Source organism: Sapajus apella, unplaced genomic scaffold (genome assembly GCF_009761245.1).
Source record: "Sapajus apella isolate SASKATOON/1434 unplaced genomic scaffold, GSC_monkey_1.0 scaffold46, whole genome shotgun sequence".
Lineage (NCBI taxonomy): Eukaryota > Metazoa > Chordata > Mammalia > Primates > Cebidae > Sapajus > Sapajus apella.
Window position 1 is genome coordinate 6,233,414 of NW_022436986.1, and position 23,009 is coordinate 6,256,422.

General features: G+C 40.9%; 1 protein-coding gene and 2 long non-coding RNA genes across 5 annotated transcripts in view; 2 read left to right on the top strand and 1 right to left on the bottom strand.

The window, feature by feature from the left end:
- Positions 1-23,009, top strand: part of NR4A3 (nuclear receptor subfamily 4 group A member 3) — a 42,407-nt gene that overhangs the window by 13,897 nt on the left and 5,501 nt on the right. For all 3 annotated transcript variants that reach the window (XM_032240184.1, XM_032240183.1, XM_032240186.1), the window contains 2 exons: positions 8,439-8,638; positions 11,244-11,422. In XM_032240184.1, coding sequence (XP_032096075.1) covers positions 8,439-8,638; positions 11,244-11,422 — 379 coding nt within the window. The remainder of the gene's footprint in view (positions 1-8,438; positions 8,639-11,243; positions 11,423-23,009) is intronic.
- Positions 722-15,661, bottom strand: LOC116524760. The gene is made up of 3 exons (XR_004257478.1): positions 15,650-15,661; positions 6,190-6,197; positions 722-803 (listed from the first exon to the last, which is right to left on the bottom strand). It is a non-coding gene; the product is annotated as an uncharacterized LOC116524760 (long non-coding RNA).
- Positions 12,380-23,009, top strand: LOC116524761. Its single transcript, XR_004257479.1, has 3 exons — positions 12,380-16,132; positions 22,630-22,634; positions 22,996-23,009. It is a non-coding gene; the product is annotated as an uncharacterized LOC116524761 (long non-coding RNA).

Here is a 23,009-nt window from a genome sequence, read left to right on the forward strand (position 1 = left end):
CCAATTTAATTGTTAGCTTTGTCCAAAATAGCAGATTGACCATGCCAGAGTCTGGGTCACATTGGTACTACCTTTGGGGCCTGGCTCAATTTTGCAAAGCATATTTATTTTAATTACATTATTTTGGAATCAGGTTGAACCTCATAACTTGGATTCCCCTGCTTTTAGATAGCATTACACAATTATCAAAAATTGGACCAAAATCAACTAAATTAAAAGACTTTTAAAAAATACAGTGAGTTTTCATCAAAAACTTGGATGAAAGCATAGGAGCATGCTGATCACATTTGCAGATGACAGAAAGCTGGGAGGGATCGCTAATATGATGGATGTCAGTATCAACATTCAGAGTGATCTCGACAGGTTGGAACAGGAAGGGCTGAAGCCATCACAAAGAAAGTTAACAAAAATAAATGTGAAGCTCAGCATTTAGAATTTAAACAAATGGGAGCGCCTTGGCTTGTCAGTGGTTCATGTTAAGAAGATCTGGGGAGATTATTCCATATACACTCAATATGAACCAACAACATGTGTGGTAGAAGGGAGGGATGCTACATTACCTTCAGCTGCATTAGTAGAAGTATGGGACCAGACCCAAGTTGATGATGGTTGCATGGACTCTGTCCTGTCAGACCGTACTTCATGGATTGAGACCAGTTCTAAGCTGGGATTCACTGTTTCTGGGAACTTGTAATAGATGATTGGGGGAAATGGAAATACGTAGGTAGGAAGGGAAAAGATTTGGTGTAATTGGGCCACTCTTTTGCCCTATGGCAAAAAGAACTATTCTCCCAAAGACAGATCTAAAAAGATTGGGAGGGCTTCTTCCCGCTCTCTTGTCTAATGACAAGTGTTAGCCACGAGTTCATCAACGCAAGGACTAATTAAGGTCATTTTAGTTTTAGCTTGTTGGGGAATTCCATACCGTTTCCCATAATGGCTATACTAATTTACATTCCCATCAGCAGTATATGAGCATTCCCCTTTCTCTACATCCCCACCAGCATTTTAGTCTTTTTATAATAATCATTCAAATAGGGGATACCTCCTTGTGGTTTGGATTTTCATTTTCCTGTTGGTTTGTGATTTTGACAATTTTTAAACAAAAATTGGCTGTTAGCTATTTCTGTGTCTTCTTTTAAGAAATGTCTATTTAGGTTTTTTACATATTTTTTAAACAGAATCCTTTTCTGCTATTGCATTGAATTCCTCATATATTCTGGTTATTAATCCCTGTAAGATGGATACTTTGATAATATTTTCTCCCATTCTGTGGGCTTTCACTTTTTAAATTATTTCCTTTGCTGACCATCACATATATTCTTAAATAATTTCACTTAAGATTCCAGCTCTGTGTGGTACAATTTATGGTTTAATTTTCTTAATACTGTCATTCACCAAAATTCAATTTTCATAATACCTTCCTTCTTAAAATTTTACATTTACAAATTCATAGAACTGGAGGTGACCTTTGGATTGTTTAATCCAACTCCCATATTTTGAGAAGAGTAAAGTGAGGATTAAAGGGGTTAACTGGCTTGCCTAATGTCAGTGACAGAGTAGAGGGCAAGATCCAGATCTCATCACTCAAAGTAATATGTTCCTATTTCATCATACTGCCACTTTTATTTAATGATGATGTACTATATTTTTGAACATAGAAACTTTAAATTACAATAATATATATATATATATATATATATATATATATATATATATATATATATACATCCATTGGGTTTTTTTTTTTTTGAAGGCAAACCATTCTGAGGTGGATAAAATGAAAAACGAAACTCTCTGCTTCATTTATAGCTGCCTGATTCCACGCCTTAGCAGTGTTTTAGTGTGTATCCATAATTTATTACATGCTAAATAAGAATTTGCCCTGTCAAGTTTGAGAGTTGATTTGAGCCCTACAATTTATTAAAGATGCTAGCTTCCCCCAATGAGTCAGGTCAATAGAAAAAGAAAGAAATGTGTTGCCAGCCCAGTATGTTTTAATCTTCATGTACCAGCATGTGTTCCTTTAAGGTAGTAAGTGAGCAGTTTTCTCTGTTTGTGGGAATGGGAGGTGGAGGGGTTTTGTTCCAAGTCACAGAGGGAATGAATGTTTTAGAGGCCAGAAAGAGCTCCTGAGTTCTGTGAAGCATTCCTGGCTCTGGGACCTTCACTTCTCCTTTGGGCCAAACTTCTCTCCCTTAAAAGTGAGCTCAGATCATTGTACACCAGTGCAGTCAAAATATGTCAGGTTTGATTTGTCTCTCCTCAAAATGTTGCTATTCTCTGCCCCACAGTTGCTTTTAATTTAGCAGTACAAGTCTGTATAGATACTGGGCTTGGCTTCAGAGCCTGCACTATTACTAATGAGAAAACATACTTAGTACCTTCATTAGCTGATCATTTCAAGTATTTTTCAGCATACTAGGATGCTTTCTGGTAATCAGTGCCACTTAATGTAGTAACAGACTTGCAAATACGAGAGATACTGACCAGATAAAACCAGGCATCAGCAAATGGCATTTAAATGTGTTAACAAGATAGCCTATGATACAATGTGGCTTAAGACAGGTTAGATCTACAAGGTAAGCAGAATGAAACTGCAAAAGGAGTGGTTTCATAAAGCATCTCAGAAGATCCTCTCAAACTGTTACCAATTTACTAGATGATTTCTGGCCAGTTCCTGTCCCTGTGTGGGCCACAGTTTCCTGATCCAAATGGTAAAGAGGTTAAACTAAATTCATTCCCATGATCTCCTCTAACCTTCATTCCCTGATCTTCTGTCCATAATATTAAGCTATAGTTCCACTATGGGTACAGGTCAGCATTTCCTAAAACATGGTGCCCAGACTGCTTCTACCAAAAAGAGCTGGTGTATTTGCTTTAAAATGCAGATTCCCAGGCCACACCCACTCAGACATACTGAAACAGAACTGGGAAGAAGGGGAGGCAGGCAAAAATCTGTATTTTAAAAGGTGCCATCGGATGATTCTTTGGCACACTAAGGTTTGAGAGCCATGGATATAGTTTATAATAACAACTCAATTTTACCTTGAATTTTCCAGCTTTTCCAGGGGTTGAGAAGGGATGAACAATAGAGATATAAATTTTCTTGAAAGCAATTAATTCATTTAGCAAATATTGATTAAATGGCTACCTGGTAGTAGGCACTGTCCAGGGCAATGGACACATTGCTGAACAAGACAAAGCCTTGTCCACATGAACCTTACATACCAGTAAAGGAGAAAAAGTAAACAAACATACAACTGCAGTGATGTCATTGGTGGGAGGAGAGGAGTTTTTTGCTTTTTGCTTTTTGGAGTGGGGAGCATAGAATTAGATCAGAAAAGAAAAAATTGGGGGGGGAAATAAAATATATTCATTGAGAATTGTTTTCATTGCCAATTTTTTAAATGTCACTTTTTAAAGTATAAGAGTCTAAGAATATGTATACGTAGTTTGACCTACGTAATGATCACATCTAAAATTTTTAGAGCTATAAAGAATTGAGAAAAGTAACATTTTAAGGGAAGGAAAATGTGTTCTTAGCATAGGCTACATATTTAGCCAGGGCTGAAAGTGAAATAGAGTAAATATTAGATTCCACTCTGCTATTAAAGCCTCACATCACTAATTTTTGAGGGGTGGTATTTTCCATGGGCCTCACTTAATTTCTACACAAATATCTCATTTTGGGCCTGGGCTGTTGCTGAAGTTTGACTCATATAGCTGTGTTACTGCCATATGAAACATGCAGACCCATTTTTGTTTAAATAATATCCATTGCTGTTGTTTGCAGCTCTAGATTCTCATTCTAGGTGCTTCAGAGAAACCTTCTTTAGGCATTGGCTGTCAGTAAATGTAATACCGTGTCTTTGACTAGTGAGAAAGCCAGAGTTCTGACAAATCAATAACCCCTATAAGGCTGGAAAAAAATGAGCATTAACAGGAAAAAACTCCATTTAAAGATTTTTTTGTTGTTTTTTTTTTTTGCATTTGACCTATGTTTGATTGTCATAAGCAGTAAGCAAATATTTCTAGATTTTCTTTTTCAAACACTGAAACCCACTTAGCCCAGAGATAGCACAATCAATGTAGGGCAGCAGAGAAGCATAGCTGGGGGCCCAGTTCTTCTAACTCTAGGACCAGTATTCATTGAGTGAGGTTTTCTAAATTGGTAGGCCAGGCAGAGAAAGAATAAAATGTTTTGTTCCATTCCTTTAAATCTTTTCTCCAATAGAGGAGATTTTTCTTTTCCTCCAGCATTGGATCCTGACCCTCCAGTCACCCCCAAGTTACTGGTGGCTCAGGCTGAATTCAGTTTGGCTCCATAATTCTGAGACTTGGACCAAAACTACTGCAGGTGAAGCCCAGAGGATCTGTCTGGAGTCTGGCAGGCCCGGCTGATTGGCTTTCCTTCTTGTTGTGCTCCATCAGAGAAAAGTACACACACAAGGCGGGCAGGGACTTCACTTCCCTGTGTGCAGGAGGCATGAAATGTGAGCCCAGCAGGGGCAGAAGCCTGCAGAGGACCCTGTGTGAACGCTATGTGCTCTGGTGGATTCTGAACAAATAATGGAAGCAGAGAAATTGTTGAGTTGTGAGCCATGGATTCAGAGGAGTCAGTGCAGGAGGTAGCTGTCAGATCCATTCTCAGGGGAAACTATTCATTCTTTAGTCTTTTTCTTTCCATTTAACCCACTATTTTAAAACAAAATAATGCTGAATCAGTGTCAAGTTCCAGGCAATAACATCATACCTGGTGTTATTTAGTAATATTTAGAATCATTTAATGCAAGAGCCAGAAAGAATCTTAGGGATCAGCTAGTACACTTGATTCCTGTTCCAGAGGCTGAAACCGACTCAGAGAGGTTAAGTGACTTGTCTAGAACTGCACAGCAAGTCAGTGCAGAGCCTGGACAAGGACCCCATGACCTGCTGCTTGGTCCAACATACTTTCCTTTACTCCCACTCATTTGGGAGTTTCACAAGTAACTCCCTCAGCTTTTGAAAGGAAGGGTCTGCCCTGAATTTCAATCTGCTCTTGGAGAATCTATGAAATTATTAAATAGATTCATAAGTAAGAAGAAAGTAAAAAACAAAAAAGTTAATTCCCTTTTTCCCACTCTCTTCCAGTTAAGAGTCTGTATGCCAAAAGGAGGTAGTGGGAAGTGTCTATGACATAGGATCGTGCCGCCATCCTTAAATATCCTTGGGAAGGAGAACTGCTTCCTTCTCCTGGACTTTGCTCCCATGGTCTGTGACATCACAGAATATTCAGGACTTCATAGAATCCCAGGCACTGTGTAGGATTGTTGGGAACAGAGGAGCCAGGGCTCTGAACTGAACCAGATGTTATGGGATCTTAGAACATCAGGGCTGAAAATAAAAAACTTTCTACTTCAGTCCATTCCATTTCATAAATATAGAAGCTGAGGGATGGCAATAGTTTCAGATACCATAACTGTTTTCAATATCATCACTGTCATTTGTTAATCATGTACTATATATCAGGCCCTTCACATATTACCAAATTTAATCATCACAACAAAATTTTGAGGAAGGCCAGGCAGTTCAAGACAGCCTAGGCAATATAGTAAGACACTGTCTCTACAAAAGATAGAAAAAATTAGACGGGCATGGTGGTTCCTGCCTGTGGTCCCAGCTACTCAAGACGCTGAGGTGGGAGGATCACTTGAGCTAGGGAAGTCAAGGCTGTAGTGAGCTGTGATCACACACCACTGTACCCCAGCCTGGGTAACAGAGTAAGACCCTGGCTCAAAAAAAAATTTTTTTGAGGAAGGTATTATCCCCATTTTAAGAGGAGAAAACTGAGATTCAGAAAAGTAAAATGATGCTACATTATTTCACATATTAGGGGCCAGAACAAAATTGAGATTAAAGTAGCTGGACTCTCTGATTTTTTTCTAAGTTATTTAATACTGTTTCTTGGGAAAACACAAAAAAAGACCCAATTAAATAAGTGTCTCATTTCCTCACACTAGGTAGCTCCACAGTAAGCACCTAGTTGCTTATTAGCTGTTTCTCCTCCAACCAGGTTAAGGTATTACAGCAAACCTAAGCACTCTTCTGACTACTCTTTCATTGAAAAAATAGTCAACAATTATTTATTGAGGTTTATGTGCCAGTCACTGTACTGTTGACAGAAACATAGGACCAATGAATACATACCTGGAGAGCTCCAATGAGAGTAAAACAAAATGCTTTTTAAAGATTTCATAGGCTGGACATGATGGCTCACACCTGTAATCTCAGCATTTTGGGAGGCCAAAGCAGGTGGATTACTTGAGTTCAGAATTTGGAGACCAGCTTGGCCAACAGGGTGAAACCCTGTCTCTACTAAAAATACAAAAATTAGCCAGGCATGGTGGCACGTGCCTGTAGTTCCAACTACTCGGGAGGCTGAGACACAAGAATCTCTTGAGCCTAGGAGGTGGGGGCTTCAGTGAGCTGAGATCGCACCACTGCACTCAAGCCTGGGCAACAGAGTGAGACTCCGTCTCAAAAAAAATATTTCATAAATGATCCCACCAGCTAGTAACATCAGAACATGCTTAACAGCTAAGAGGGATAAAACTTGAAATCACAGGGTCAGTGTAAGTCTTGGCTGTTGCCACTATTGGTTGTGTAACTTGAGAAAGTCTCTTAGCTTCTCTGAGCCTCAGTTTTCTCATCTGTAAAATAAAGATTAAAATCCCTACCCCATGAGGATCAATTCAGAAAAGGGATGCAAAATGATACACAGCCATGTTAATGTGAAGGAAATGATGTGCCTATTTACGTGAGTGTTTCTGCATAATCTCTTAAATCTCTATGTTGTTGGTTGTCCCTTGATTAGTATCACTGTATCAATCTTCCTGCCTGCAGCAGAAAAGTCTTTCCACCAGTGATTAGAAACAAACCCTGGTTCTACCAGAATATTGGAAAGCTGGGTGAAGACTTTATTCCTACTTATATCTTCTTGCTCTTGGGACTCTAGATCAATACTGTCCAATAGACCTCCCCTCAGTGATGGAAATATTCTCTCCCACATTTGGCTGTTGAACACTTGAAATATGGCTAACCTGACTGAGGAACTGAAATTTTAATTTCATTTAGTTTTTATTAACTTAAATAGCCACGAGTCCTGAGTCTGATGGCACACAGCTGCCTGGGTTCTGCCAAGGAGACCGCCCCTTCCACCACTTCCTGGTTTGTTTTATCTCACAGAAATCCATCAACAGCAAGCAAAAATCATTCTTTCTCTTACTGATTATTTCTGCGATTCCCAAACTTTACTGTGTATGAGAATCACCTGGAGATCTTGATAAAACAGTTTGGTGGACCAGGCATGGTGCCTCATGCCTATAATCCCAGTACTTTGGGAGGCTGAGACAGAAGAATTGCTCAAGTCTAGGAGATCAAGACCAGCCTGAGCAACACAATGATACCCACCCCCAACTCACACCCCCATTTCTACAAAAAAAAAATTTTTTTAATGTTTGGTGGGTCTACCCCAAGAGTTTCTAATTCAGTAGGTCTGTGGTAGGGCCTGAGATTGTCACTTCTTTTTTTTTTTTTTCACTCTGTCACCCATGCTGGAGTGCAGTGGCGTGATGTGATGTTGGCTCACTGCAACCTCTACCTCCCAGGTTCAACTGATTCTCATGCCTCAGCCTCCCAAGTAGCTGGGATTATGGGCATATGTCACCACACACAGTTAAATTTTGTATTTTTAGTGGAGATGGTGGTTGGTGGGGCGGGGGGGCGGTTCTCACCAGGTTGGTCAGGCTGGTCTAGAACTCCTGACCTCAGGTGATCCACCCGCCTCAGCCTCCCAAAGCGTTGGGATTACAGGCATGAGCCACCGCACCTGGCCGAGACTGTCATTTCTAACACATTCCTGGGTGTGTGTGTTTCACACTTTGAGAACCACTGGGTTAATTTAGCATCTCATGGGGAGACAGCTGTGCTGTAGTGAAATAAGCAGTAGACCTGGAGATCTACTTGGACACAAAATGCTGGGGCCGTAGTTGTCAACTGGGCTATCCCACTTTGGAGCTACCAGGGGAGCTTTTATAATTCTTGACCCCTAGGCTGCACCCCAGACCAATTAAATGAGAATCTCTTGGCGCAGGACCCAGATGAGAGTTGTTTCTTCAAGCTTCCTAGGTGATTGCACTGTCAAGGGTGAAAACCGCTTTGCTAATTTGACTTAAGCAAATTTGTCTATTAAGTGATAACAATAAAATTTGCTGTATTTGTATCAGAGGGCCATTGTAAGAATCAGATGAGACTGTGAATGTGAAGGGGGTTTTATAAACTGTGACACCTAAAAGGAAGAATTTAGGCATTGATGGTCTTGGAATGGCCTGTTTGCAATTGATGCCATTATCCCCACTGAAGCAGGATAATGCTGCTCTCTCTGGTTTGCATTCTAGTACTGTCCCACTGACCAGGCTGCTGCAGGCACAGATGCTGAGCATGTGCAGCAATTCTACAACCTCTTGACAGCCTCCATTGATGTATCCAGAAGCTGGGCAGAAAAGATTCCGGGATTTACTGATCTCCCCAAAGAAGATCAGACATTACTTATTGAATCAGCCTTTTTGGAGCTGTTTGTCCTCAGACTTTCCATCAGGTAATTACTACTATTTTATTTTCCGTCTACTCCTTTCTTTGAAGAAGCCTGAAACCTTCTGTGTTTGTAACTGAATCACTGGTGAAACGTCTTCTCAAGAAGCAAATGTGAAATATGATCAGGCATTAAAAAAACTAAGCAGCGAGTCATAGAACGAGCACTAGGCTTGCCACCGGGACCCCTGGCTTCTAGTCCCAGTTCTAATGTGGACTTGTTGTCACACCCTGAGCAGGTCATTTGCATGACCAGAAATTCAGTTCCCTCCTCCTTAAAAGGAAGAGGTTGGATTTGGTGATCTCTTGAAGTCCCTTGCAGCTCCAACATTCTATGATTCTGGAAGGATTCTCATGGTGCATAAGCTATTTCCTGGGAGCAAGTGTTTGCTTTGGAACATTGTATTTACCTCGTGGGTTTCTGTTTAACAAGTTACTATTATAGCACACCTGATGGGACCCTAAAGAGTTCCCACAGCTTCTTAACCCCAGTTTTATTCCAAGAGAACACTCTTAGATTGAAAGATTTAGTCCATCCTGTCATACTCAGTGACACCAAACAGAAAAAGGAAAAGTGATTTTTTTCAAAAAGATAGAACCTTGGATCTAAGCTCCTCTAGTAAGTTCCACATGTAGACTTTTTAATGTTTATTTCATTACTGTTTTTATTTACATATAACCTGTTTAACTCATGTTCCTTGCTTCCTTTTAGTTATATATTTTTAGGAGAGATACCAACTTTTTACCAAATATTATCAGAAAAATCCATCTTTCCCCTCTTTCTCTTTCCTGCCATCCCCTCCCCAGTTTCATATTGTTACCAGAAACTCCCATTTAATTTTTAAAGTGCAGATTGCCAGGCCTCATTGCCATGTATTTTGGTTTGGTAGATTGTGGGAGAAGTCCAGAAGTCTGCATTTTTAACTGATGCTTTTAACTATTCTGATGCCAGTCATCAGGGTCCATGTTTTAAACTCTGAGACTGAATCATTCTGTCCTGTCTCTGCCTTCTGTCAAGGGATCAGTAGGAGAGATTGGGTGGAGTTACAACTAGAGCGCCAGTAATAGCTTAATTTGTAGCCAATGCAGTATACACCAGAGCTGAGCCAGCAATGTGACTGTCATCTATTAGACATGCAACAAAGGACTGAGTACACTATAAGCTCCATGCAGGCAGGTACCATATATGTCCCATTCACCAAGTTTTCTCCAGTGCCTGGCTCCAGGAATGACACATACTTCATGCTCATTAGACACTTGGCTGAGTGAAGGAATGAATGAAGCTATTTATCCAAGAAGCACAAAGAGATATCTGACTTGTGAATACAACAGGCCAAGATAGATAAATATGTGGCAAGAGATTTGAAAGTTAAAGGAAATCGAAGATTAAAGGAAGGACCACATAGAATTCAGCTCATTACTTGTTATACCCAATATTTGTTGAACCAGCCTGTGTACTGGGCACCATGGGCTTTCAAATCTTTTCTTTAATTCCCTCAACAATCTTAGGAGGTAGCAATTAGAATTTTTGTTTTATAATTAAGGAAAAAGAAGTCCAGAGAGATTTAAGAAGCACCCAAAGCCATACCCCTAAGTCTTGATGTCCCACTGGAAATTCCAGGGCATCTTCCATGAAAGAAGGAGATGATGATGGACATAATATAAACTATCAGGACAGATTTAGAAATAGCCCTCTGCAGCCCCAATGTTAAAAGCAGAGAAGGTAATACAAAATAAGGACTTGTTTTACATTAGGCCACCCTTCTGTTTGTGATTGACTTCTGGCACTTGCAGGGACTTGGGGTTTTTTTTGTTTTTGTTTTTGTTTTGTTTTTTTTCTCTGAGACAGAGTCTTACTCTGTCACCTAGGCTGGAGTGCAGTGGCATGATCTCAGCTCACTGCAACCTCCACCTCCCGCCTTTAAGCAATCCTCCTGCCTCAGGCTCCCGAGTAGCTGGGACTAGAGGTGCGTGCCATCAAGCCTGGCTAATTTTTGTATTTTTAATAGAGATGGGATTTCACCATGTTGCCCTGGCTGGTTTCAAACTCCTGACCTCAGGTGATCCACCCACCTTGGCCTCCCAAAGTGCTGGGATTATAGGCGTGAAACACTGCACCCGGCCAAGGACTTGGTATTTTTAAAGTCTGCACAATGGAATTGTAGTGTCTAGCCTCAGGGCTTGGCAGTTTTTAACATTTAAGAAAATCAAGGACAAGCTCTGTCTCAGGAGCCCTGGAAGGAACAGTCTCATGGTCATTGCTGAGAGAGAGGGTGAACTGGGCTTCACTTCCGTAACCCATGAGTGCCTGCTCCCCCATGTCCTGTCCCAAGGAAAGCCAATAATTGATTCCAGTAATAAGACAGCCGGTGCCACAGCCCGTATCTTCCCCTGGGCTGATGTTCACCAAAGATACTAGCATAGGCAAGTGGTGATAGTTGTTCATCCTGGAGAACATAGTCTTGTTCATTTCGGGTATCTGGGCATGCTTCATAGCACCGCACCGGGGTCCCAGTGCTGCTCCATGGCTGTTTGGGTGCCTGTATGTCATGTTATCATGTTGGACAGACTGGACAGAACTATTTAATGTGTCTCTTCCTCTCACCTGCCAGGTCAAACACTGCTGAAGATAAGTTTGTATTCTGCAATGGACTTGTCCTGCATCGACTTCAGTGCCTTCGTGGATTTGGGGAGTGGCTCGACTCTATTAAAGACTTTTCCTTAAATTTGCAGAGCCTGAACCTTGATATCCAAGCCTTAGCCTGCCTGTCAGCACTGAGCATGATCACAGGTAAGCACCACCTTGCCAGAACTGCATCTTCATTTCTCTCCTTCCCTTTGTTATGGTGGAGTCTGGCCTTGACCACCACATACACCAGAAAACGGGAAAATTACTACCATTTTTCCAAAATCTGTTAAGTTTAACCAAGTTTAAGCAAAGAAACATGCATCTATAATGTGTCATCATAAACTTCTAGGAAAGAGAATCCCTAGTCTATTGAATTATTATTGTCAACAAGCCCAATATATGAAAATCTAAGTTTACACCAGAGATCTGTGGACAGTGGGACTAGCTGCTTCAGGGTTTGTTTGTTTTGAGACAGGGTCTTGCTCTGTCATTCAGGCTGGAGAGCAGTGACACAATCATGGCTTAGTGTAGCCTCGACTTCCTGGGCTCAAGTGAACCTCCCATCTCAGCCTCCTGAGTAGTAGGGACTGTAGGCACGTGCCACCAGACATACTTGGCTGTTTTGTAGCCCTGTTTCACCCTGTTGTCCAGACTGGTTCAGAGTTGTTTTTACAAAGCCTTTCCTAGGAAGATTACCTTAACCAGCCCATTCCTGTGGAGCAGAGGTGATAAGGCTTCCCCTCTCCCCAGTTCTTGGCTAGCAACCTAAAGTAAACCAAAAAAACTACAGACATATCAGATACAACTTGATTTAATAAATTTGATTGTCAAAGGACTGAGAAAAAGCAAAAATGGCTCAACTCAGTAGTTTTTTATTTTTTTAATGTTATTATTATTTTTGAGGTGGAGTCTCGCTCCATTACCCAGGCTGAAGTGCAATGATGTAATCTCAGTTTACTACAACCTCTGCCTCCTGGGCTTAAGCAATTCTCCTGTCTCACCTTCCTGAGTAGTTGGGATTGCAGGTGCCTGCTACCACACCTGGCTAATTTTTGTATCTGTAGTAGAGATGGGGTTCCATTATGCTGGTCTTGAACTCCTGACCTCAAATGATCTGCCTGCCTTAACCTCCCAAAGTGCTGGCATTCCTGGTGTGAGCCATTGCACCCAGCCAACTCAACAGTTTTTTAACTGTAAGCATAAAACATATTTGATTTATGCCTGTCTCCCTCTATACGTCTCTCTCTTTCTATCTTTTGGGAGATAAAGAATCCCAAGGTGGGGTGGGATGGAGGAAGGTGCATGTTGGGCAAGGGATGGAATACCATCTCCTTGTGGCCATGGAGGCTCTGGCCCCAGCTCCCTTTGCCCTTTCATCCTTTCAGAGGGTCCTGTTAGACTTCATTCTTTTGAGTCAGACTGGGGCCTGGGGAAGCGGTGACAGAGGGTGAGTGCTCCAGAAGTGCAAATGAAGGGCTCATCCTTGTCCTTTTGGTCAGACACAAGCACAGGCTTGCTGTTGAACTGAGAGTTCAAGATCAGATTAATATGCCCTTGGCTGTAGAAAACATGTTTTTCAGGCAGACAGTGAGTTTCCAGAGCACCAAATGCATCCTCTGGTACAGATGGCCCCTTTTTTCTGCTTCACTGGAATATTCCATTGGTTTGCCCAGGCATTGTTTACATGCATTTCTTGGGACATGTCTTCTTAGCTAAAGTTAGATGTGATGTGTCTGTGTGCCTTAAGAAGCTAGGCTGGTTCACAATTTGATGGTTAACATGAAGGCAAAGACAAGTAAACGGCATGGTTGCAGTGAGGATTCAGACACTAGCTGTTCCTTCAGTATTCCAAATAGAAACTGACTTCCTTCTGGTCTTTGGTCCAGGATGAGAAAGTCACTTTTTTTTTTTTTTAATGGGGCTGCTAGACTTCCCAGAGAGTCATTAACAAAACAAAAACCAAGGCAGTCTCAAAGAGTATGGATTCCATTTGGAGGGCTTTCAAATGGCATACGGGAGCATCTGAATAAAATAAACAGATTTAAGGCACAAGCTTATTACTTCATCGGGACTGGAAGGAAACTGGTTCAAGGCTACCTTTGAACTAAAGCTCTTTAGCTCAATTTCAAAACCATTCAGCAATTCCTACGTCAGTTAAACATTCAAAACCAGAAAGTTTGGAGTTTAGTTCATTTTAAAAAGACAAAAACAAAATCTAGATCCAGCTTCAGATTCCTGTAAGTAAAGGCGTTCATTGCCTCATCTCTATGGGAATGAGTGTTGAGTCTAGTTAATCAGCAAATATTCACTGACTTAGGCACCATGCTGCATGTTATTAGGTTTTTCAGAGATGATAACACACATCCCTAGAGGAGATAGACATGCAAAGTACTACATGTGATGCAAGGTGTTGAGTGCCACCGTGGAGACAAGGGAGTGAGTTCAAAGTGCTCAGAGACAGCAGGTTGGGTGGTCCTCTAAGAAGAGATCACAGGAGCTGGTCCTCTGTAAATGCAGAAGATGTCTCCTGGCTAAAATGGAAAAAGTGAGAATCTAGGCATAAATAAACATTTGCCAAAAGCCATTGAAAATATGGCTATGTTTCAGAAAGGAAACAGCCGAAAAATGGAATGACAGGAGATGTGACTGGTCTGATAGGTCAGGGTGGGGTGGGACATGAAGAACCTTCCATGCCTAGGTGAGGGGAGCAGAATTTATCTTGAGCACAACAAGGATCCACAAATTTTGACCAAAGGAGCCTGATGGTCAGTTTTGCATTTTAAAAGATTTACCCTGTCAAGTGCGTTTTGGGCACAGATTAGAATGGGGAAGAATCTAAGAGGAAAAAGGCCAGTTCAGGTGTGAGAGCCATGATTCAAGAGGAGGGCCCATCCCTGAAGCCCACATCCTCATTTCACTCTTTAATTAGAAATTGGTAGATATATAAGAGGCCAGGACGTGTGGGTTCCAGGAAGACCCACCCCGGAGAGACTGGGCAGCTCAGTACAGAGAATACAGAGTAGAAATTAGGAGAAGGGTGGTGCCAGTCCTCTTTCTGCATCCCGTTTGTTCTATGCCCTGCAGTTATAGCTCCTTAGCCCGCTGCCCATTTATGTGGAGATTGGCTGTGGGAGGAGGCAGTTTGGCATGGCAGAAATTGCGTGGACTTTGGAATCGAGCACTCCCAGATTTTAATCTTCGGCCCCAAGTTTAATAAGTAGGTGCTATTGGGTAACACGTTTCAGTTCCCTGAAGTTCAGTTTCCCCACTTGTAAAATGAGGATAACCATGTCTATTCCATAGGGCAGCAGTGAGGATTACAGAAAATTCAGTTGGCAGTGTAACCAAACTGGATTCAGGATAGGCAGTTCTGAATTCACCTGTGGTCCCCCTTGGAGTAATAGTGACAGATTCCCTCAAGTTAGGCATATGCCTTCCCCTGCCCCTTGGAAACATCAAACTCAATAGCATAAGGAAACAGGTGGTGGCTTTAGAAGGTAGTATGTTTGGTGTCAGTCTCCATGGATACTTGAAAGAGAGGCTCAAAGGAGTACAGTGATATTAAAGTAATTAAGCTGCATTTAACGAGCACTTACAATGGGCCAAGTGCTCTACAGTGGTGTCTTGGGGCCTCCTGGACCAGGTATCTCCTGTTCCTGCCCTCGTTCCTGTTGTAGGTTTTAGCCTACAACAAATTTTAGGCTCTCTTGTCTCATTTCTGGACCTTAAAACACTCTCTTTGTGATTTACTGGTTGAAAGTGGATTTAATATGTGTGAAAATCAGGAAATGGCCGAAAAGGCGATGCTTGGGAAACTGTGCATTGCTATGGATGTTAATTTTCATTTGAATATGAGCTGCCATGGATCTAGACTTCTGAATAAGCTTCGTTGATGATAAAGGGTCATTGTGGAGTATCAGCTGGGCTATTTACATTAGAAAATTCATCCCAAAATAGTCTTTTCTTAAACCACAGAGGAGAGCTCATGAAAAGGAAATGGCATCTTAGAAGTTTAAATAGGCTTGCTTCCAGGAAAAGTATTAAGAATCTGGTCAGTATTGGTAGTTTACACAAACACGTTTTTTTTGTTTTTTTTTTTTTTCTGATTCTTTTTTCTTTGTCCTCCTCCTCTCTCTGTACACCCTTAAGAAAAACTAGGTGGTGAAGTGGGGCAGGAAATGGTTTCAATCAGATCACTCTCTTTTCCTGCAGTAAATAGGGGGTTTCCCCACAATGGTTGGTTTTCAAACGTTTTTTAGATTCCCTGTTTATCTACCCTAACCATTGCCTTTTGCCAGTGCTGTGTCTCTGAAGTAATGGAAGTGCTTTGATTCTGATGGGATACCAATGAGTTGATAAATAAGAAGCCCCCCACCACCACCACCAAACAGAAAGTGTGGAATTTATTTCATAAATATCCATTCATTAAATAAGCATTGAGGGCCTACTGTGTACCAAGCATTGTGACAGTCCCTAGGGATGCAAAGATGAGCTAGGCATGCATTCTGCCAGGAAGTGGGTAGCCTACTAGGAAGCCATAGATTATGATATATGAACTTGATGTGTTAGTGATTAGTGCTTAGGTCCTGAAAAGGGACAGATGCAGTGTGGGGGAAGTCCAGATTACTGCTAAGTTTTTTGAGGTGAAGGAAGGTAGAAGTGTTGGTCATGACTGGCTTCCCAAAGAGGTAGCATCTAGACATGGAAGATATAAAGAACATTCCAGATGAAGGAAAGAGTATAGCAAGGGCATGGCAGTTGAATGCCTCAGTACACTTAAGGGGTAAAACAATTACAGTGGAATTACATTATGCATATGTTAAAATCACACATATGATCCAAGTAGCAAGAGGAGAAAAATTAAGAGTGCAGGTTATTACATTTGATGACTGTATGTCCTGGAGCGAGCTTAACAGAGAAGATATGAATCCACTACCGGTCATGGTTTCTCTGCCTCTGGTGATAAATGCTGAGAACATGTCTTATGCTTTTGGGAAAGTTAAAGGATTTTCAGGGATAAAACTAATTCTGTGTGATAATTCTGGCCTGATATGATAACCTAACCTCACAGAAAAATGCATTTCCTGCACAGAAATAGGGGAAATAAGATTGGAAAGGTAGTTTTGAACTAGATGGCGGAGGGAATCTCGAGTGCTCAAATGCCATTTTGCTGTTCCCCATGGATTTCTTTTCCCTACTCAGGTCATCTGTCAGATGAGAAAATGACTCCTTTCTCTTCTGCCTGTCATCTTTTTCCTGGTCATGTTGAAACATGACCTCTAAGACTGAGGAGGCGGAAGGACAGCAGAACCGAGGGCAGAAAGCAGTGACACAGTGACACAGCAGGACTAGACAGGTGGCTGACTGTGCCACACCCTCCGCCATCTGTCTTTCCAGAGCTCCACAGCTCACTCTAAATGGTTACCTGGTTACCCCTGCTTTTGCATCAAATAAAGCTGTCAGCTACATTGCAAGGAAAACTAAATGTAAAATGTAACAGGGCAGAATAGTTAAGAACAAAAAAGGTGGGAGAAGAGAGAGGCCACAGGATTTAGAGACTGGAGATCTGAGTTCAGGTCTTTACCCTGAAATGTGCTGTCTTTGCAATCTTGGACAAGTTCCTTACCCTCTCTGAATCTCCATTTCCTAGTTTATCACAGGGATAAAGATGTCTACTTGCAGGTTTCTTATAAAGATTGAATGAACTAATGTATACTATGCAGAGAAAAAAAATCAGACAAACCTTCATTGTTATTATTGTATTATTTGTTTTACACACTTCCATGAAGAGCCAGCTGTCTTGCTGTCTAAGAATCCATAAAAGTGTTCATACATCCCTGCCATTGAATATACACATTGTATTAAGGAATTTATTTGTGTCTTTCTTTACCAACTAGACTGTGGGGTTCTTAAGGACAGGGAGAGTCTTATTTAGCTTTAAAATTACTTTAGCATTTACAAGTATCTGGCATATGGCAAATATTCGTTGAATGAATGGGCCAATTGTATCAGAAAGTCTCCCAAGTTAGAAAAATCTGAATTAATTATTTTTCACCTACCACAGTTATCAGAAAAGTATGAATTCTTGAGAATTGCCTTATTTTGATTCAGATTAATTCAGTAAATATTTATTGAGCATCTACTGTGCACCAGACACAATCCCTTACCTTTAAAGAGTCTGTGATCTCACTGGAGAGAGAGACAGACACATACTCTACCAAATCAAAGATAGACTGAAAAGTACCATTTAAATCAGCCTCAACACAGACTGCCAACTGACTTGTGGCTTCCTGACCAGCATGGGCTCAATGTCTCTGGGACTGCCCATCAGTAAAGGATGTTGTATATGACATGAGTGGTAGCAGCAAGGTGAATTCCCAGAGAAAGCTGTAGAGCTCAGAGCTGGGAGTTCTGTTTGTTGGTGTTTGAGTTACATATACCTCTCTCCAGGGGCCCACCTTTCCTGCCCCTTTGGCTGGAACTGTATTGTTGTCACCAAGTTAGCCTTTGCCCTAAGACCTGCTCAGAAAGGGGAGTTACTTTTCCCCTTGGTGGGGCTCCTGATGGTTACTATCATCCCTTTCTTTATCCCCTACTCCCTGCAAAGAAGAGAATTTGACATTTCTCATCTAAGCCCAAGAGGCAGAACTGGAAAATACATATAGCATCAGTCTCCAACATTTTTGGCACCAGGAACTGGTTTCATGGAAGATAATTTTTACATGGACTGGGGTTGGGGGAATGTTTTCAGGATGATTCAAGTTCATTACATTTATTGTGTACTTTATTTCTGTTATTACATTGTAATATATAATTAAATTAATTGTATAACTCATCATAATGTAGAATCAGTGGGAGCACTGAGCTCATTTTCCTACAACTAGAGTGTCCCATCTGGGCTTGATGGGAGACCGTGACAGATCATCAGGCATTAGATTCTCATAAGGAGTGTGCAACCTAGATACCTCACATGTGCAGTCCACAATAGGGTTCACGCTCCTATGAGAATCTAATGCCGCCACTGATCTGACAGGAGGTGGAGCTCAGGCAGTAATGCAAATGATGGGAGTGGCTGTAAATACAGACGAAGCTTTGCTTGCTTGCCTGCTACTACCTCCTGCTGTGTGGCCCAGTTCCCAATAGGCCATGGACAGAAACCAGTTGGGGACCCCTGATATGTAGAATGGCAAATTTTAGCTCAATATAAGAAAAACTTTATCATAGAAAGAACCATTTGAAATTGGAATAAGCTGCCTTGAGGAATGAGTTCCTGCCTTGGGGAATGAGGTTTATGGAGATGAGATGAACACTAGGTGTGGACTGAGTCGAGCATCTTATGAGGACTAGGATTGACTAGAGCAGAGCTTCGCCACCATTCACAGCACCAGACATCTTATTGCATTGCAGATTCTGGTTAGGTAGGTCTAACAGCAGATACAGGAAGCATGGAGATCAGTCGAGAGCTGCTAAAATGATCTAGATAGCACAGATATTGAAGATCCTGGTCCAGAGACTATGGGTATTGACAGGAAGATATAAATGCAAGGAACATCATAGAGATAAGAACTGAAGTTCTTACAATGGATTAAATATGATGGATGGGGGAAGGAATTGTTAGAGATGATTATGAGAGTGATGGGAAAAGCTGTAATATCATTAATAGACAAGCTCAGATAAGTGGCTGATTTGAAGGGGAAGGTAATGACTTGAGTTTTAGGTAGAGAGGATACTTGCAAATATTCACTAAGTGCTCACTATATGCTAGGCCTGGTTCCACATACTTGACATATATTATTAACTCGTTTACTTCTCATCATAACACATAGGGCAGGTACCATTATTAGCACCATTTTACAAATGTGGTAACAGACCCAAAGTCACCCAGTTAATAAGTGGTAGAGGCTGGGCACAATGGCTCACGCTTGTAATCCCAGCACTTTGGGAGGCCAAAGCAGGCAGATAATGAGGTCAAGAGATCAAGACCAGCCTGGCTAATATGGTGAAACCCAGCCTCTACTAAAAATACAAAAATTAGCTGTGCATGGTGACACACGCCTGTAGTCCCAGCTACTCGGGAGGCTAAGGCAGGAGAATTTCTTGAACCTGAGAGGCAGAGGTTGCAGTAAGCCGAGATCACACCACTGCACTCCAGCCTGGGCAACAGAGAGAGACTCCGTCTCAAAAATAAATAAGTAAATAAATAAGTGGTAGAACTCAGATTTATAGCCAGGAAATCTAATTCCAAAGCTTTGATGTGGTAGGTTCTAGAGTTTGTAAAGTTCTTTACTGTTGTTAGCGTCTTAATAACTCCCAACCTGTATATTTGTTCTTAGCAACTTACATTTTTAGTACTTATATAATCATTTTTTATAGACCCTTGTTCCTCTATTTATGTATCCATTGAACAGATATTGATTGGGTGTCTTTTATGTACTAGGCTTGGTGCTGGAGATACAATGTTGAGCAAATACAGTTCATGCCCCCATGGTGCTTACCATTAATGGGAGAAGAAAAATCATATAACATCTGATTCCAAACTGTTTTGTCCTGCAAAGGGAAAGATTAGAGTGCCAGAGGAGAACATGATCTAGAATGGGGTAAACAGGGAAGCTTCCTTCAAGAAATATTTGATCTGAGATCCAAAGAATGAGTAGATCTTAACCAGATGAAGATGGGAAGACATGAGCACAGACCTAAATAGCTCTATTATTTCATTCCATCACTCTCTCCCCCTGACTCCGTCTTCCCTGGTTCCCCCTCCCCCCCAACCCCACTCTCTCACTCTAAGCAGAGATGTCTATGCATGGATAGCTAAAATGCACAGGAATCCAATGGTGTCTTTAGATGGTCATACCACACAAAGATTAGGAGTGTGATCTGTTGTCTGTCGAGTCTCTAACCCCAGTGGTTATAACATTGCTTGCCACAGAATAGGTGCTCATAAATATTTGTTGAAAGAAACAATTAGTTAATTTGGTGTATAGAAAATAGGAGAGAGTTACAGAAAGGCTAGTTCATCTCAGGATGAGAAATTTTCTAACAATTAGAGACATCCGTAGATGGAAGGCAGCCTGTTATAAGAGAAATATCTCTGGACGTGGAGTGAAAGAAAATAGCCCCTTGCTAATTTTGACTATGGGCACATCATTTAATTGAGACTTACCCTCCATACCTATTAATTAAAGATAATCTTTGTCCTGCCTAATTCACAGGATTGTTGTGAGAGTGAGATAAAATAATCTTAAGTAAAAGGGTGTTATATAAAGTGCTATTAAATATATTTACATTATTATGGCATAATATTATAGTTAACTCCCAGTCCAGCCACTACCTGACACTCTCTTTATAGTAGCTTGTAGTAGAGATTCTTGTCTTAGATAGGAATTTGAACTAAATAACTCAAACTCTTTCTAATCTATCTATACAATGATGATGCATACATTACTTAACCATTTCTGTATGTTATAAAGTTTTGACTATATAATGCCTGAGTTAATATACTGAAGCATTCTATGAAAATTATATAGATCAAAATGCAAGAAATACTAAGAAGTTTGTTTTGTTTAGTGGTGGACAAAGACCGTAAGCTAAAATCTTCTGTGTGTAATTCTCTAGGAAAGGGGATAGTCCAAATGCCCGATTTCCCCCAGAATTTATGAACTCTGTATATCAGCTCCGTAGCCATATTTACCAAGCTACAAGAAGAAAGGAGATCCCTTTAACTAAAATGTCAGTGATTGGGTTTTAAGGGATTTCAAATTACTAGGGAAGGACCCAGACACTTGGTGACTCCCTAGTGATTTGAAAATCTTACTGGCTGCTGGCAGTAGTTAGCATGGAGACTGAATATTATCTCAGCCCTTTTGAAAAAGTAAAGAAGCTACAAATCCAGTGGCTGTTCAAAACAACAAAGAAGGGTTGAGGTGCCTTTGGCTTCTAACAGGAGTGTCTCTGAATTCCTCGAGGAATTCCAGGCCTAGAGTTGATCCAGCTGGCAGGAGGTATCGATCTCCACTTGAATTCACTGAATAAATAATGGTTGCCATAGTTATTGAGCAGTCACAACTGGTTGGAGAGCAGAGAAAACTCTGCAGCACCTTCTGTGAGTTTGGCCATGAGAAAGTCTGGTTACAAGGTTCCACATTAGCCCCTTCCCCAAATCCAGCCAGCATATTGTTCAGTTACTGTATCCTGATGATGAATATGAGATCTTGAATGTTATGTAAGACATGAGACACTGAAGGGAAGGGAAAGTTTAAATCAATGGACTGTTATTTATTCTGAGAAAGGCGTCTCTCCCTAGGTTATGAATCTAATTGGATATTTCTCAGTATTAATTCAATTTAGGATCAGCAAGGTGATGTTTGATCATGTTATAGCTACTCAAGGGCTTCACAAAGGACAAAATCTATCTTATTCCATTTTAACATTATTATGCAAAGAGCACAACCTGGACATTTTTAAAGGAAGGAAAAGGTTATCCCAGAGTCCCATAGGTATTTTCACGTTTATATTTTCTTTCACCCTTCTCTATATGAAGAAATAATTTTTGCATAGATGGAATCACAGCTTAGATATTATTTAATATTCTGCTCTTTATTTAAACATTTTTTTCATTTTGCTTCATAGCCTTCATATTTGTTCTGTTTGATGTCTCCAGAATCTTCCCTTCCATATACCATCATTTACTTAGCAGTTCTCCTATTCTTCAGCCCTTTTCCTTTTTCCAGTTTTTTGTTTGATTGCTTTTGTTTTGTCTTGGTAATAGATAATGCTGAACCAAATGTCTCCATGTATACAGTTTTATTCTTCTGTTAAATGTTTCCTTTGGATAAATTCCCAAGAGTGGGATTACTTGGTCAGAGGCTATGAACGATTTATAGCTCTTGAAATTTACTGCCAAATTTACAGCCTGCTTTTTTGTTTTGGGGGAAAAATAAAAATTTAGGCAGAACACCACTGCCTGCAGGAATTCTCTTAAAATTCACTCTCAGGTGCTTCTTCTGAGACTGAAACATGGAGCCTATGCATTTTGTAAAGATAAGCCATAGGAGACAGGTCTGCACCTGGGCTGATTAGCTAATAGTTTCTCAGGGAAAGCAAAATGATGCACTGCAAAGCTTGGGAACTAGGCCACTAGTTGCCTTTTGTTAGACCTTGTAGTTGCCAGCCACTTGCCCACTGGCAAGCATTGTCTTTGGTGCTGATTATTCCATGTATATAGCACTCTACAGTTGACAGGACCACTTTACGATAACATTATCTTATTTGAGCCACAACAATCCATGGAGTTGGGTTTTAATATCATTGCACTTTTTCTTTTAATTTATTGCATAACAATGAAGACGCAAAGGAAGAATACAGCAAAGGCTGGGTTTCTGCCACCCAGTAATCCCAATTTTCCTATGAAGGCATTGAGCCTTACAGAAATTAGGTCACCTACCTAGTGACAGAACCAGAACTAGAACCCAGGTCTAACTCCAGGCCCAGTGCCCTTCTCTTTATAGCATATTGCATTGAGATAAGATACCTGCAGCTTACAATCCATGGAGATGCCACTGGCAATCTTCTTGGTTGTATTTTCATATCATTATAACATATCAGCCCAGGTGCAGTGGTGCATGCCTGTAATCCCTTTGGGAGGCCAAAGTGGGTGGATCACTTGAGGCCAGGAGTTTGAGACCAGCCTAGTTGACATGGTGAAACCCTGTCGCTACTAAAAATACAAAAATTAGCTTGGTGTGGTGGC